Here is a 17,407-nt window from a genome sequence, read left to right as displayed (position 1 = left end):
ATGTACAGTACCAGTTAAAAGTTTGGACACACTTTCTCATTCAACTACTTTGAAGAATCTAAAATATAAAACATATTCTGGTTTGTTTACCACATAATTCCATATGTGTTCCTTCATAGTTTGGATGTCTTCAATATTAATCTACAATGTAGAAAAAAATAAAGAAAAACCATTGAATGAGAAGATGTGTCCAAACTTTTGACTGGTACTGTAAATACATTTTCAAAAGCAGAAATACTATTTTTGTGGGATGGTCTTTTTAAGGTGTCATGTCATTATAAATTCTATAATATCATATTTATTGACATTTTAATATATTGTGTAAGCAGTCAATAGCTGTTACCTTTAGAGCTTATCCTTCCTTACTACGCTATAAAGTGTAATGCTTGATTTTGAATGCTCAATAAAGCATCATATTTTATCTAAGTCTGCACAGATACAGTACCAGTCAAAAGTTTGGACACACCTTCTCATTCAACTACTTTGAAGAATCTAAAATGTAAAACATATTCTGGTTTGTTGAGCATTTGTTTGTTTACCACATAATTCCATATGTGTTCCTTCATAGTTTGGATGTCTTCAATATTAATCTACAATGTAGAAAAAAATAAAAATAAAGAAAAACCATTGAATGAGAAGGTGTGTCCAAACTTTTGACTGGTACTGTATATTGTAGTGCTTTTAATTACCTATTATTTGTATGCTTTGGTCTGATGGAATGAGTAAATATCTTGTCTTATGAGACAGATTGGGAATACTTTAAATGTTACACACAAATTGCTTTGTACGCCACTAGATGACAATACTACGTCACAATGCAAATACTGTGTGACAATGTAAGCGTGGAAAATAATGTAGCAATACATATTGCTCCTTATCTGTCACACTTTAATTGTTTATGACTCCATATTTATTGTGCCTATGTGGCTCTGCTCATTTTAATTTTGGTTCTATTAAAATGTTGTCTGTAACATGCTCATGGCAATGCTTAAAAGCATTGTTTTGATATCTCTTGTTACACTCGTGTTCTTGAAGACTATATAGTGAGAGGAGCAGGAACTATGTGCTACATCTTTAACCCATCTCATACAAATTCAAAAATGTTGACATGTGACAATAGCACTCCTTATAGATGAAAAGGCTTGGAAATATATCCCCTAATACAAATTATATGCCAGTAATCTCCACCGTATATTGTAATACTTTCATTGTCTGAATTACTTCTGATGTTCTTTTCCTCTCTGCAGCCACGGTCCTTCACAACCATTTTAAGGACTGCATTTGGGCTTTTATTTTGAAGCACATACCCATCTTCCGGGTTTATCTATTCCCTTATTAGTTTCACTTGACGCTCAGCATCGCAACAGAAGCAGGAGGTCGGGACCTTCAATGGGGGAAGGGTGGGAGCGATACGCAGGGTTGAAGCCTCCCTCCCTCCATCCCTCCCTCCTCCTCCCCCCCTCAGGCTGTCTGCTGCAACTTTCAATGGATTTCACCTCTGAAAAGACCCCATTCATGGCTTTAAGTGACTAGTCGTCTTTATTGATGTGGCTCCACTAGACAACAGACCTGGACGTCAAATGCATTTTCATTTAGTGCAGGGGAAATTAGGTCATTGACTTATGTAGTGGTTGATTAATTAGTGTGTAAACCACACATTATGCTCATTACCTGTTGCTTACTTATGGTAAGCCTATATAATCAAGTCATAAAGATTTTTTTTTTTAATTTTAATATTGCATGGATAAACACCATTCTCTGATTTGAAAACTTTGAACCTTCATGTACTGTGTTTGAGGATAAGTAGCAGTTATCAAGTCGTTCACCAGATGGAGCTGAAACAAGAAGTACTCTGCTTATTAAAAAAAAAAAGAAAAAAAAGAAAAAGGCCAGATTAGCAAACCTGTGACAACACAAAAGGTAAAGCATGCACTTGTATGAAAGTGACTAATGACAATAGGTAAAATGATTCTTATGTTTGCATTTTCTTATTCAGACATGTAATAAACAAGTTTACACATTTTAAAAGAAACTGAGCAAAACAAACAAACAAAAAAAAAAATATCAACAAGTGACAACCAACATATTTTTAAGTCTTTCCATTTTTGCCACAACCAAATAACAAACGTCTTTTTCCGAACAGTTCTCACAAGTCCACGCAGCTAGTCCCAGCTAGTGTGGTGGACCTATGAGATCTCTGATACATTAAACGATGCTAACAAACTAGAGACATAGCCTGTCCCACAATATACTGAGACCATAATATTATCATGCCATGACAGCTCTCAGGATTCTGTGCTAAAATGTGAAAGTAAAATTCTGGACAATAACACTGCTATGATGGATAATACAACCACATCAAAACATTGTAGTACAATATTTTAGAAATATCCATTTTTATCTGTGTAGCATTCTACAGGTTTCATAAGTTAGTTTGTAGTTAGGTTGATCTATAGTTGTTCTGCTGAGGGTTTAGTATATTCTAAAGCTCCTCCACTTTGCTACGTCAAAATGGAGGAATTTAAACAGTCTCTGAAGTCCATCACACCGCAGACAATCCACTTTTGCATGTCCAGGAGTCAAAGCTCCTTTTTACATTTTAAAAGCACCATGCTGTGTCCAAACTGGCTCCACAGAGGGGGGGAGAGGAGGAGGAGGGAGGAGGACAGCATCCCCCCCCCTGGTTCTCCACTGCGACGCTGAGCAGGTGCAGCCCTGTTTGTGCAGCAGAGATTAAAAGGAGAATACCGGTGTCACTTACAGCAGCTACAGTCCTTCAAATTCTGTCTATATTTAGTTGATTCCTCAATTTGAAAACAACTATTCCTTTTTTTTTTTTTTTTTCTATTTCTGAGACATACTTAATTTTGATAAACCTGGCTTTAAATTAGCTGTTGCAGGGGGAAATAAAAGTGCCAATACAGTAAAAGCAGGAATATGTATGTACGACAACCGGTGTCATATTTGCGTAGATAGATCTTATTCTGTGGGAGTCATCTGATTGACAGTCACCACAGTGTAACATCTCGGATCTTATTGATTATTGACACATTTAGTCAGCATCATGTACTCATAATGTGACAGATAAAGTATGACCACCATTCTTAAAGCGGACTGAAGTTAATTCAAAGCTGCATTAAGTGTATTTTTTTGATAGCATGAGGGTATAGCAAAACTGCAAAAGCAACTCAAAGAAACAAAGCCCTGAGAAACAGATTTTAGCTATTAATATTAATATGTTAGCAATGCATTTCCCAATTGCATATCTAGCAGTCGTATATCAACATAAATAAGTGTTTCTGGTCTTCTGACTCATCTTAGTTCAATATTTACCCAACTTTTAGAAGCTAGCTCGCTAGTAGCTGGTAAATACTTTCTCTGCTCCAAGAACACCAAAACAAAGAACTTAAAGGCTGCATATAACCAGAGAGTTGCTCATTCTCTTCATGTTCAGCTTTTAACATTACTCAAATTTATATGATTTGATGTCTATAATCAAAAATATCACTTAATGCAAGTTTGTGGTTTTTAAACTGTACAAAATGAATAGCTGCAAAGATAGAGGAACAAAACCCTGATTGCATCTTAAACGTGGCTGACTGTATGCAAACCAAAAAGAGGAGTAGTGTAGATTATTGGCACAAACTGAAAACAGACAAAGACACCGGTATTATCCTTTAATATCATATACTTTACCTTTCTGCACCATTTCAAAGAGGGCTTTTATCAAAACCTGCCCGATAACCCTTATACGTACATAACAAGCATTACCTGAACGAATCAACCTGCTCCAAACATTACCCAGAAGCACCACAAGGTGCCAGTAGGAGTACAGCCGCTATGCTGTGTCAAAAAAAAAAAAAAAAGTCACTCCACAGCAGAGGCAGTCCACAAGTAAAAGCTTGGAGTAACTGAGAGCAGGAGCAAAGGTTGGCTGTGAGCTTGGAGGTTCAGTGTAGGGACACTGAAAGTGCGTCATGGAGGTTCAGGTGTATAACGGGTACGTAAAGCCTCCAGACAGAGGCTGAAGACTCCACATGGGCGAAGAATCGGTCCCTCTGTCGGCCACGTGAGGTGATGTCAAGGGTGGGGCTGCACATTTCGTTAAAACAAAAACATATAAAAAGAAAAGGGAAAAGCCTTGAGAGGCAGGTGCATCTGAAGGAAACCCGCTCAGCACCATAAAGCTTGTCCAAACGTTTATTCAGACATATCTCAGGTCAGTTCTGAGGAAGTTCTTCGTCAGAATAAAGCTGCAGTCTTTGTAAATATTCTAGTAGCGAGGTTTGCATGGCGCGTGGGATCCTTTTCAATTTCACCGCATGTCCAAGTGAAAATTGTAGATCACTAAAGTCTTCCATCACGGAGCAAAAGGTCTTTTATATTGCTTTCTAAATGCAGAATTCCAGTGCTGTGGAGAATATATAAACCTATTAAACTCGCCAAATCTGATGTTTGGTCATTATTCCTTTTTAAGTTGTAGTATCCAGAAGAAAAAAAAAATAGTTTTTAGTCAGTAATGTGCAGCTCTCAAGTGAAGGCAGGATGCTCCACCAGTGACCTGTGGGCCTGCAGATGAGGTGGAGGGTGGAGGCCGTGGGAGGATCGGAGGGTGGGGGTGGGGTGTGTGGACTCAGTGGGACTCTCCGTTGACAGAGCTCCCCTCCCCTCTGGGTGAGGACGAGCGGGAGAGCCCCTTCTCTGTGTTCTCTGAGCTGGAGCCGTTCTGGCTGTGGAGGTCGGCCGTGGACGCGGTGCTGGACGGCGTCGCCGAGGTGGACGTGGGCTTGGCCTTCTCCTTAAAGTCCGTTATGATGACTGTCAGGTCCCCAACCGTCACCTCCAGGTGCTGGGCGCTGCTGCGGTCGATGTTTTTTAACCTCGGCCTGGTGAGGGAACGGAAATCATCAGGGGGGGAGAGGAAAAGGCAAAAGAATCTGAGACATTATTATGAGGATATTTCTTTAAAATCCTGCTTGAGGTTCTGTTCCAAATTGCAAAAATACTATCACTGATTCCCCCATGAGTGAAAGCACCTTCATCTCTTTGCTACGATGTCACTGAAAACTCCAAAGAGCATCTTCCAGACGCTGCTTTGAAATTAATTTTCGGGTGTTTCCCACCCTCCTCACCTCGCTCTTTTGAAGTTCTTCATGAAATATGAAAGCACATCAAGCTCACTTCAGGTGGCGACATAAACACCATCTATAGTTTCTAGTGTTTCTGTTATATCTGATTCCCCTTGATCCCCGGCCCGGCCCCCCCCCACCCCCTCCCTCCAACCCGGTGTCAGCTTGTTTACCTCATCTTCTTGTGACTGTTCTTCTTGAGAGCCGGCTCTCTGTCGCTCTTCTCCCTCTCCACTCTCTCCTTCTTTTCCTTTTTGGGCTGCAAAGGCAACACGAACTGCTGCGTTACCTGCTGCTGCGAGACGAGCTGAGAGACGGGACGAGGCTTCCTGATCCGGGGAGAGGAAAGAGAGGGGAGGAGGAGGGGGAGAGAGAGAGAGGCATAAAGAGGGGAGAGACAAGAGTGTGGCAGATTAATGAGAGGGAAAATCACAGTGAGCACATGGCTTCATGCTAGCGTACCACCGTAATCAAGAGCCAATAATCACTGCCAGTGCTGGTTAGGGTGGCGCTGCTGAAGTGTTCTTAACGCTGGCAGCGAGCGGCACCACACACAAAAAAACACGGGATTCAGCCATCTGTGAGATGTGTGGTATACCTGCACAGGCTTGTTTTAGGGCTCAGAGGGATAAACATTGACAAGCTGAGATCTGCTTTTGGCGAACACAAAGACGTGATAAATTTCAGAATGCACGAGAGGCATGCATGTACGGGTAGCTGTGGCGTGGTGGAGAGCAAGGTAGTTCTCCAATCAGAAGGCCGGTGGTTCGATACCCGGCTTCGGCAGTCGATGTGTCCTTGGGCAAGACACTTAACCCCAAGTTGCTCCCGAAGGCTTGCCATCGGTGTGGACTGGATGTTGCATGAATGTTAGTTAGAGTCTGATGGTGGCACCTTGCATGGTAGCCTGTCATCAGTGTGTGAATGGGTGAATGATATGTAATATACTACTGATTGTAAGTCGCTTTGGATAAAAGCGTCTGCTAAATGACTGTAATGTAATGTACGCACTTAATTTAATGTGACTGTTAAAAATACAAAATTCCTTTCTCCATTCCAGTTTCCTACTTTATAAAACTCCAAAACGAATTCTATGAGACTTAAGAGTGGTGTGATGCTGTATGTGAAGGAGAGAAGTGAGATCAGTTCTGACTACAAGCAAAGTATGACACATTGTTATTATTATTATTATTATTATTATTATTAAAGGTCACACCCAAAATGTCTTCCTCTATCGACCCAAATGTGGAATGTCCAATTCTCCCTGGGGTCTTTGTCTCTTATATCTCGAGGCGAGGGTGTGAACCGCCATAAAACGTGTCACCGGCCGCTTCTTTTTTTACAACCAGGGGTAGCCACTGTCTTGATCCCTCACCGGCTCCCCATCCGTAATCTTTCTCAGTTATGTTCTGTCAGATTGTGATCACATTTTTCGATGATGGACTTTAAGATTTTGATTTAAAGATCACACACAAAACCCGACTTAACGTTCTTACTGCCCTGCATCAAAAGCCATGATCCCTGCTTTGTTATTGATGACAGAAAAACAATGTTCCCTGATGACAAAGCTTGCCTGATAAGTGGGGCTGATGCACCTCCATACTCAAGCTCCACAGAATATTTCAAAGGTGAATCCAATATCAAATAGAAAGTGGAACACGGTTAACAAAATGTTCCTCCTCGCAGTCACATTTCCATCCTCCATGAGTGCCTGCTGTCTCCAAAACGTTACATTATGCAATTGGATTGGCAACAGTTTGCATGCATGAAGGCTGCGATCCTATTTCTGTGCAGGACAGAGTGTGCGTGTGTGTGTGTTTGTGTGTTTGTGTGTGTGTGTTTTGGGGCTGGCAGGAGCCCTAGCCGAGAGGCGAGTGTGTTGAAAAGGCCATCTGTTGAGAGAGCCTCCACATCTAGTGGCTGATTTTGCACGCGCAGACACACAAGCACACAGTTGTATGTATGAATGCACCTATGCACATCGCAGCATGCAAATACTGCACCCAAAAGCCAAAGTGGTGTACACAAATATAGAATGGGTGCACATGAAAACGTATGCATGCTTTATAAATGCAGTTGGCACAAACACTAAAAGGCACATTGAGGCACATGCACAAGACTGCACACACACACACACACAAGCACGCACACGCACACACACACACACACACACACACACACACACACACACAAGTGAGCTGATGAAGCATGAGGGCATGATGAGAACAGCAGAAGAGCACAGTGTGTTTTCTGAGCCCTGTTGAGCACTCCTGTTTGTAATTCGAGCGAAAACAAATTAACACTGAAAACAAATTCATAAGCCAGCTTGTGTGAAATGTAAGCTTTTAACTACTGCTCATAAAATATGAAATATTGGTCATGTAAGGTAAGCTAAGTATTGATTCTCTCGTACTGTACGTTGCTGTTGGTAACACTGTACAACCGTTTCACTCGAGTGTATTAACCTGTGTGTGAACCCTTCCAAAAGTATCGCAATTACAAAACACCAGGTGCTTCAGTTAAAAAAAAATGTCCTTTTGCACATGCCTAATGCAACTACAGTAGCAGGGTGAAACACAGTACAAGTGCAGAGTGTCCAAATGCATTGGACTTGGCGAAATCCATCCACAAAATGAGTTTTAGCACCTAGACAAGTGTTGCTGTGCAATGCGCCACATTTTTTTGTTGCTAAAAAAGAGCCTCTGTGGCCTATTTAGCTTAATTTAGAGGCTTCTACCCCATTTTCTAAGGGGGAATATATATAAGCCAGGGCTGCTGGTCCGCTGTCTTGTTCTAAGGGCAAAGCTGTTGTTTAACAGTTCTGGGATGACCTAAATTGGGGCCCAGCTTCAAAGAGCTTCTCCCAGAGTCAGTTTTTTTTTTTTTTTTTTTTCTTTCCGGAGTTATCACTGCCTTCACAGAACACGCAGTGATGCTAGTAAGGCTAGAGCGAAATGCAAATGGGTCTCTTGGCCTACATAACCGTCTGATAGGGAGGAGATGTGGAGATCCTCTAATATGTCTGTCTTGTCAGCACGACGCTGCAGAACTGCTGACACTTTTTAAAGAAAAGCAGAGACCTCTCACAAGTTCTCCGTTTCCCAGCTCAAGACATTTGCGGCATTCCTTATAACCGACACGATGAAGAAATGTTTTCCCAGTTTACTGAAGCTCGCACACACAAAACGGCAACCGTCACAACAGGCTGGACCACCCTGCCCTCGGGCAAAATGTTACCAGCTTCCAATAAAATAAAATGTAAAAAAAACAAGACAGCCGGCTGCCCCGTTTCATAACCTCCTTTTGATTTATGATTTCTGTTCAGGATGTCATTATGCACTTATATGGTTCCTTCGATTTACGGTGTGTGCTGAACAGATGAATTACGACCGTCTCCGTCGCTCATTAAATGCAGTAAATGAGCACTGTATGTTGAGCTTGATGTGCCATCAAGAAAGAAAAAAAAAAAGAAAAAAAGGCCACCTGAGGCTAATTTTGCTCTTTTCTATTTAAAACCAAAAGAGTGACTGTGCCTGAGAGCGATTGGGGCCAAGTATAAACATATTTGGTACATCCTATCTTCTTCATGTATAACAATGAAGTAGATCCTCGCTAATAGAGCCAGTTCAATAACCTGAAGGTGAAAGAGGAGACGAGCTAATATCGCTCTGTGAGGCAAAGCAGCAGGCCTAAACAGGGCTGCCTCTGTTAACCCAATCAAACGGTTATTATCTTAGCACTTAGGCCTTCGCCACTGGCCTCCATCTGGAAGCTGTGTGTGTGTGTGTGCGTGTGTGTGTTTTTGTGTCTATTGATTCCAACAAGGAATTTTCTGTGCCTAATGTAACGGCCTATTCTTTCTGACATTAATACTGCGTGTTGGTACTGTTGTTCCGATCGATATCTGCTCCACTCGAGCCATCTATTCCACGGCAGCTAATGGAGTCCCACACTGGGAAATTAGGACATTACGAGGCGTGCTTAAACACACTGAATTCCATTTCCCTGACAAAGGAAATTGCAATGTTTTCATTTTTATTCGCTTTTAATGTATATCATTTAAAACATATAGTCTATCTATGAAGGCATGTTTGTTGGCGCACAGCTTCTGCTCAAGTTTCATTACTTTGATTAAGATCATTCTCAAATGTCCAAAGCATAAGTGCTAAACACTCCACCATCTTCTCTCTTGCTTTGGATTAAACAAACAATTTTGCTTTTGACAGCGAGCTGAAGACAAACTCATCCTGTGCTGCAGACTGGAGGAGCTGGAAAGTACAAATGCTGCGACTGATCCCACACACATTTCACTGACAGGGAAACTCTGGCTGACCCCTTTGAAAACATGTCATAGACACACACACACATACACACCGTCTATTGCTATCTCTCCCTCTCTCTCCCTCCTTCTGATGCACCCACTGACCTCACGCTCCTCCACCAACAAGAACCAAAGCAGTGGAGGAACCAACACTGCAAGAAAATGTCTCCTCTGGTCCTGATTTGGTCGCATAACAACTTCAGTGGGTGGTCAAATTATGACTCAAGGATGGTTTGACTGTCAAGTTTCTGCCAGAATGGACAAACAGGTCATGAACACCACAGCTCAGAGACTGAGCAGTTAACACTGGTGGTAGTGTGTGTGTGTGTGTGTGTGTGTGTGTGTGTGTGTGTGTGTGTGTGTATGTGTATGTGTGTGTGTCAGAATCTGTTTATAGATGAGAACAAATAACCTTTGAGAGAAGACGACTTAGAAACACAGCGGCTATGAGTTGACCAGAAGTGTACTCATACTAACTTTTAATTAATAAAACACATGTTTTCAGCTTTGTGATAAAGCATTTGGATTATTAAACTGGAGACAACCCATAAAGCAAATGATAGGCCTTCAGTTTATCTGTTAAAAATACCCAAATCTGAAGATGCATTCGATTTTTCCTGGACAGCAACAATTGGTTTTGCGGCCTTTCAGTGTTAAAAAAATGTAAAATGTGAACTGCATCATCCTTTTCCAAATATACCTGCAAGCTTATTCATAATTGTTCTGACTTAGAACTACTTTCTACCTAAGCATGCATACCAAATGTCAAACCACTCAAGTCTGACTGTGTTTTTTTGGGCCAGACCCAAATAAAACTGAACACAAGCCCGTAATCTCGGGAGGTGAAGTGTTTGTACAGGACAGAAAGGTCCATGCAAAAGGAAGTGCACTGATGTAGGTGGAGTTTATGTCTTAAAAAAAAAAGAAAAACAAGTTTCTTGCTATTAAATTGATTGCAGTCTTTGGGGAAAGCCTTTACAGTTTTAGACTTTTCTTTTTTTTTAAATATTTTCTCAGCTTGAAAAGGTGTCTCTAGTCCTGACGGGGCCCCTCTAACCATTATTCCAGGCATTTACGCTTAATTAAAATGTTGCACTGGTAACACGTTGCATCCATAAATCAGCAGTGCGGAATTCTGCTGATGTTTGGACTGCTCGCTAACATTTGTCGAGTACATTGTGTGATGAGCAAACAGCCCACAGGACAGCTGATGGGACTGCAAATAAGCACTGAGAGTCCGCTGCTATAAACAAATCTCATCTCGCTGTTCTGTGATGATTGTAAGATCATTGTGAAATAGCTTATTTTATGCGCTGTTGAACACGCTCAATCTAGGTAGGTGTGTGCCAGGTTTTCCATCAGCAGGTCGTAGGCTGCTCCTTGGAGCCCCTCCAACCCGATGATTAATGTCCTCTCCCTGCCTGTACATGCTACCACCATGTGTGCGTGTGTGTGTGTGTGTGTGTGTGTGTGTGTGTGTGTGTGTGTGTGTGTGTGTGTGTGTGTGTGTGTGTGTGTGTGTGTGTATAAAAGAGAGACAGATGGCTCTCCACGTCCTGTGGTTTATGACACCTTCTACAGCCCGCTAGCCACACTACACCACATACACCCCTCTCACAGAGGCCCGCCCGCCTGCACACACACACACACACACACACACACATGAATACACACACACATACATAGAGCAGTATGTCATGCATCAGTGTCACCGCAGTAATTACAGGCTTATCACGTAGCCATAATCTTGAGCCACAGTGACGTGATAACAGCCAGCTTCATTGTCCCCGGTGTACACTCCGTGTTTGTATGCAGTGTGGCTGCCAAAACCAGTAGCCCACATGACTGAGCCGACTGTGTGACTTATAAGAGGTTGTAATCATTTAAATGGGACGATCAAACACCGATTGGTGATATACAGCCGCTGTATAAATCATTTCACTTACAGTTGAGAGTATTGACTATTCCAAAAAGGAAGAATGCACACAACCAAGAGTGTCTTGAAAGACCTGGTTATGTTTTATTAATGCCTGTACTTTTCTTGGCCTATACAGTACGTGATCCCAAAGGTGATGCAGGACAATACACTACAAAACCCAGCATTTTGCTTATTAGGGCTAACGCTAAACAAAAACACGTGACAGTCAAAAGTTATGCTCTTTGCTAGTTGCACGTTTTGTGTAATCCCATTGGGGAAATGAGCACTGACGATACCACAACAGCCAAATGGGGGTAGGTTCTGGTTTTGTCTGCTAAAATCAGCTTTCTCCCACACATGTTGCCAGATAAACTACTAGATTAGATTCTGGTTTTAAATCATTTAGATTTTTGACCACGTAAAAGGTGTGAAGCTAGGAAGCTAATACGCAAAACAGAGTTGTAAGAAATGGGTAATCAAATTTATTGCCAAAATTAAAATGCATTCTTGTGAGTGTATATATGCGTGCCGAGGCAGTGAGTGGAACAATGTGGAAGTGCAGCTAATTCACACTTTATTCTCTGCATTTCAAACGGATACATTTCTCTTCAGGCAGCCTCTTAATGTATGTATACAATGTATATTAGTATTCCATGGCAGTTGCACACATTTTTTTTTACCAAGGCAGCTACTTTTAGAGAATAAACAGATAGAAAGGAGAGATAATCAATCCTTTCCTTTTTGCAATAGAAGCGTTGTTTTGCATTTTAATCCCACATTTAGAACCCCCACCCCCCCATTCACTTTGAAGATAAACTTAGTCTATACAACTCGTGCCACGGTTTCACATAATCAGATGGTTCCGTAAACTGATCAGTATTTCATATTTCTAATGGATATCTGCAACAACTGATCACTGGCTAGATTACAAAAGTTCAAGCCAAAGCTTCATAATGGCAACAATTGAATTACAAATAGCTACATCAGAATTAGTATTTTTTCCACGGTAGTCCTTTGTGATTTTGTTGATAACATTTATTCCTTTTACCTTGTTTACGTGTCATTAATAACTGCCTTCTTTTGGTGTGATGCCTAAAATTTTGCTGGCTAGAACAATGAAGATTTTTGTCTTCTCTCAGTTTTATATGCTTGTAAACCTAATATCTTTGGGGTTTCGGCCTATTTTGCAGGGCATTTTTTGACTAAATGGTAAGAAAATAATCGTCAGATTAATCAATAACAAAAATAACTGTTGGTTACTTATACGTATTAGTTTAATACCTTTACTATATATCTGTCCTGCCTCTGTTTGGATTTATTTTATTTGAAAGATATATACAATCAATAAAAAGGCTGGAATCCTGCACCAGATACTCTGAACTGCGTTATATTGAAAGCTACATTTATTTAAAGGCTACACCAACAACTATTAAGCAACTAGAACAATTGCAGGCAAATGTTTTGTGCATGGCCACTGCACATGAACTGTGAGGGCGAGCTTGTGCGGAGGATGATAAAACAACATCCAAACAGCCTCGTGCTGACAGGTTTTCAAGCCAGCCAGAAATGCTTGTTTAGGTGGAGCTGACAAAACTTGTACATCAGTCAATCTGTCACCGAGAAACGCCTTAGGTTAAGTTCAACTCCTGGAGAGAGAGAGAGAGAGAGAGAGAGAGAGAGAGAGAGAGAGAGAGAGAGAGAGAGAGAGAGAGAGAGAGAGTTACACAGAGACCGAGAAACAGAAGGAGAACAAACAGAGAATAGCTGAGAGAGAAAGAGAGGAGAGGAGAGAGAAAGGTAGGGAGAATGTGAATGCAAACAAGAGAGCCGAAGGCGGAGTGATAGAACTAATCAGGACATGATCAAGCTCGCTGTCCTGGCCTGCAGATAATACAATGCTGCTGTACCGGCTCCTGAACGCAGAGCGTGCACACGCTGTGTTTCCCTGGCGGGCCTGACTTGTCAGAGCTCAGCTCGGTGAACAGCACATGCAGGTGGTGTAAGCTAGACACAAGAGAAGGTCACACACACGCCGCTCTATTACACTCAGCCGTTAAACCCAAACCTAAACACCATCCTTAGCCAAATACTACCGTCTGTCAGCACCACTTCACATGACATTTTTCAGCTTATTCAAGCTCCTCCACACACCAGACAGGAGCATTCACTCTGAAACAAGCCTCGTCTTCCATCTTTAAACATTGTTTTTTCTTTTTCTTTTTTTTTTTTAAAGATTACACTCTAATCCAGGTCAAGTCATAATGGGTGCACTTAGGGGCCTTTGCCGTCTTGCTCAAGGATGCTCTGCCTGTATTTCAGATGATGTAGGAAACAAACCTGTGACCTTGCACTTATCAAACGGCCTCCTTTTTAAGTACACCACACCACCGTTCTGTGACTTTCATCTATCAGGCTGCACCTTTTCAAAGGGCTGGGACTGAGCCCAAAGAGTCGCAGGAAGATGAAACGTCTCTCCACTTTTTTTCTCGGGCAAAGTTTTAAGGTAATGAGGCGGCATGATGTGTTGTGGTCAAAAAGCTCCTCTAAAGACCGTTTTAATTAGAAACTGTAAGCTAGCAGCTTGCCGCAGTTATAAAAACATATTATTCCATATCAATCTGCACAAATGCATCAAGTTTGCAGCCAGCGTGCATTTTCCTTTCGCAAAATATAGGTGCAGAGAGAATATTTAAACACTCCTTTCTGGGGTTTTTTTTGCCGTGCAAGTGCAAGTCCCGCTTGTGTTTCCTCAAATTTGAATCCCTAGCTGCACAAGTTTCCGAGCCGCTGACAGAATTAGCGGAACGTCAGCCGGTTCCCTCTTTTGTCTCTCTCTCTCTCTCTTCCATTTCACTGCACCTCCTCCAATAAGCCTGTCCAATTCTGCTGATGTATCCCTGTCTTCAGTCAAACTCTCAGCCTCAACGACGTGCTTTCAATCAGCCGCCAGCTTCGGGTCCCCGCAGTAGATCATCGCTCCACATCAGAGGGATCTAGGCGGCGAGATCTGCTAAACCCCACCTTCATAAAACATTCATCTCCTTGACAGCTATCTACATGCAAACTAAAATATTTCTCTAGCTTGCCCCTGAAATGTTCCCTCTTTTAGCATCCATCACCTCTAGTACTTGCAGATCCTGCCAGGAAAAGGACATTTTATGCAGTTAGGTGGTGTTTTCAACCTGTGACTGGTGATAAGTCGATTTAAGCCACTTCCACAGAGCCCACACTGTGACCTTCAGGCTATGGGACACCTCTTCTAACCAGTGGACACTCATCGCCTGTGTTGAGCATTAATTCATTACTTGGCAGTAACAGCTCAGTCATGCTTGTTTGGTAACCAGCGAGGGGATTCGTCGTGTCCTACATTTGTATTCCGCATGTCGTACGCCCTTTACCACCTTTGGCTAGCTCGCTAAGAAATCCACTTGACTGTTGTGTTCGATCGTAACCCGCTGCGACCACCTGCGTGGCCATTTTGCTGCAATATTAGCCTGCGTGTGGTTGTTTGTGCATGGCCTTGTGGGGGAAAAAAAGAGAATACCAAACACGAAAACATTTGGGCAGCACTGCAGTTGGGAAGACAGTTGGTTTTCAACCTTAAATAAGACCTTCTCATGGACGTTTTTCTTAATTTGTCAGGAGTGCAGCGAGGAACTCTGTGTCCTTGCCAGCTTCCCCCCAAAAATGCCAAGATGAGGAAGACAGAGAATGTCACAGCTTTTGGTGATGTGAGGATTCAGACAGGTTCTTGGCAAAGCTGCAGGCTGCTTGCTTTAATGGAAGCACACACACACACACACACACGCACACACACACACAGAGTCCCTGGAGTGTCCTCTCAACAATCAACGCTCAACTGCAATAAGCTGAACCCTATGACAGCATCATATCTGCTGCTCGATCGCTTTGTTTGTGTGAGCAGCAACTGCGCACTTGAGTGTGCGATTAAACTTGCGCTTATTAACAATGTGTGTGTTTGTCTTCGTATATGCATGCAGTCATGTGTAAAATTTGCATGTTGAGTGCATCTGTGCGTGTGTGTGTGTCTGTCTCTGATGACAGTGGGCTGATTAAGCTGTTGCATAGTAATGAGCTATGGCTGTCTGTCTGGCAGCTGCTCTGACAACCTCCTTTCACAACTAGCCCTCCCACACACATACACTCAAGTGCACACGCAGGCAAATAAGAGCATGCACCAACACAAAGACCACAATTCTGAAAAGGGCATCAAAGCTGACAACTGCACTGAGTTGTTGTTATTGTAGTTAAATCATTGGGGAAACTTGTGTTTACGCATGAGAGGATACATTAAGAGGAAGATCATGTTACAATACACACACACAGACACACACACACACAGTTTCCCATAGCAAGAGCTAACGGCGACACTTCCTCTCCTTCAGCCTTTGTTGTGCTTTCATCCAGATAATGTCTGCCACTAAGGAATAGCGGTCATTTCCTGTCTCAAATCACTGATGTCATGACAAAATACCAACCAGCGTGTGTACCTACATGCTGTGTATTTTTATGCTCGGGTACCTATTTGTGTGTGTGAGTTGATGTGCATGCGTATTGGGAGCAACCCCCCTCCCGCCTGCCCCCTGGTCTGTTACAAATATCTCCGGGGCAACAAGATGGATGTGTGTGTGTGTGTGTGTGTGTGTGTGTGTGTGTGTGTGTGTGTGTGTGTGTGTGTGTGTGTGTGTGCATAAAGAGCAAGCCATCCCTCTCCCTCATTTCACGGAGGTCAGTGTGAACAAGAACATGGAGACGAATGCACTGCTAAAGAGAATAAACACGTTGAGCTTGAAGCAAACTCTGTTAAAGTAATAGAATTTCCTTTGCATAAAATCAAGCAGTAGGAAACTACTAAACAAGAACTGGTGCACACCATGCACACATTTTTTTTTTTTTTTAAACAATAGTAACAGTGGTAAAGGTTTAAACATCTGAAAAAATGAACAATTACCTTAATCCATTGTCTCATGGTACAAATGCACAAATTGCTTAAAGGAGAGGGAGAGAGGGGGGGGGTGAGATTAAACTGTTCCTCATTTTGTTCTGGGTGGAGGGGGGGCTGCTGAGTCCCCCAAGGAACCCCCCCGGGGACCCACTAGGGTATGGAAAAAAAAAAAAAAAAAAAAAAAAAAAAAAAAAAGACCAAAGGTGGTGTATATCCATCGCCTTACCTTGTTGACGTCCCCTTCCTGACATCACACATCATGCACTTAAAAGCCTCTGCCGTGTTCTTGTACGTGCACACGCTGCAGTCCCAAAACCCCTCGTCGGAGGAGGGCTTCGGTTGACGCTTCGGCCTTTAAAAAAAAAAAAAAAAAAAACAATAAATGTACAAACATAAAAAGGGAGAAGAAGAAGAAAAAAAAAAACGTGAAAGAGATGGTGGGAGAAAAAGGAAGGGAGGGGGTTAGGGGGGCGAGAGAGGAGACAACAGTGAGTTCAGCTCGCATCCACGAAGGCTATCGATAGCAAACATCTGGGTAAGCCTATAGGATTTAAGGAAATCATCTGCAAGCGCGCTGTGATCCGACACTGTAATTGGCGATGAGGTTTTTTTTTTTTTTTTTTTTTTTAACACACACACACACACACACACACACACATACATCCGTACGCGAACACAGACACATGCAGGGTGTGTGTGTGTGTGTGTGTGTGTGTGTGTGTGTGTGTGTGAGAGAGAGAGAGAGAGAGAGAGAGAGAGAGAGAGAGAGAAAGAGAGAGAGAGACCGTGGAGAAAACCCATTTTTTTCTCCCCCCCCCTCGTACGCTTGTCGATGTCCGCTCCCCTCTGTCCTCTCTCCTAGCTCTGGATATCTAGGACGCATTAACTCGGTCGTTACCTTGTGGGACTCCTCTTGTCGCCCATGCCAGACCAGGGTTTCTCTGGAGGTGCTGAGACGAGCAGAAGTCGTGTTATTTCCTATATTTTTTAGCAAAGAAGCGATGCGCCTGTGCCGCTCGGCTTCCAGCTGTCGTGGAAACTCCGCTTGGGAAAGAGGTCACATGACTCGCTCT

The 17,407-nt window shown here is 42.5% G+C and overlaps 1 protein-coding gene across 1 annotated transcript; it reads right to left on the bottom strand.

The window, feature by feature from the left end:
- Positions 1-1,524: 1,524 nt before the first annotated feature.
- yaf2 (YY1 associated factor 2) lies at positions 1,525-17,407 on the bottom strand. The gene is made up of 4 exons (XM_054624485.1): positions 17,233-17,407; positions 16,561-16,686; positions 5,303-5,458; positions 1,525-4,886 (listed from the first exon to the last, which is right to left on the bottom strand). Exons 1-4 carry the CDS (start codon positions 17,256-17,258, stop codon positions 4,634-4,636), a joined length of 561 nt encoding a protein of 186 aa, XP_054480460.1. The 5' UTR covers positions 17,259-17,407; the 3' UTR covers positions 1,525-4,633.

Source organism: Anoplopoma fimbria, chromosome 23 (genome assembly GCF_027596085.1).
Source record: "Anoplopoma fimbria isolate UVic2021 breed Golden Eagle Sablefish chromosome 23, Afim_UVic_2022, whole genome shotgun sequence".
Classification (NCBI taxonomy): Eukaryota; Metazoa; Chordata; class Actinopteri; order Perciformes; family Anoplopomatidae; genus Anoplopoma; species Anoplopoma fimbria.
Note: the sequence above shows the minus strand (reverse complement) of the source record. Positions and strands in the feature narration are given on the sequence as shown.

Excerpts from the sequence above, each read along its gene's own strand:
- yaf2 (XM_054624485.1), bottom strand. The coding sequence starts at position 17,258 with ATGGGCGACAAGAGGAGTCCCACAAG. Across the intron at positions 16,687-17,232 it reads GACAAGAGGAGTCCCACAAG|GCCGAAGCGTCAACCGAAGC; the intron begins GTAACGACCGAG and ends TTTTTTTTAAAG. Across the intron at positions 5,459-16,560 it reads AGGAAGGGGACGTCAACAAG|GAAGCCTCGTCCCGTCTCTC; the intron begins GTAAGGCGATGG and ends TCCCCGGATCAG.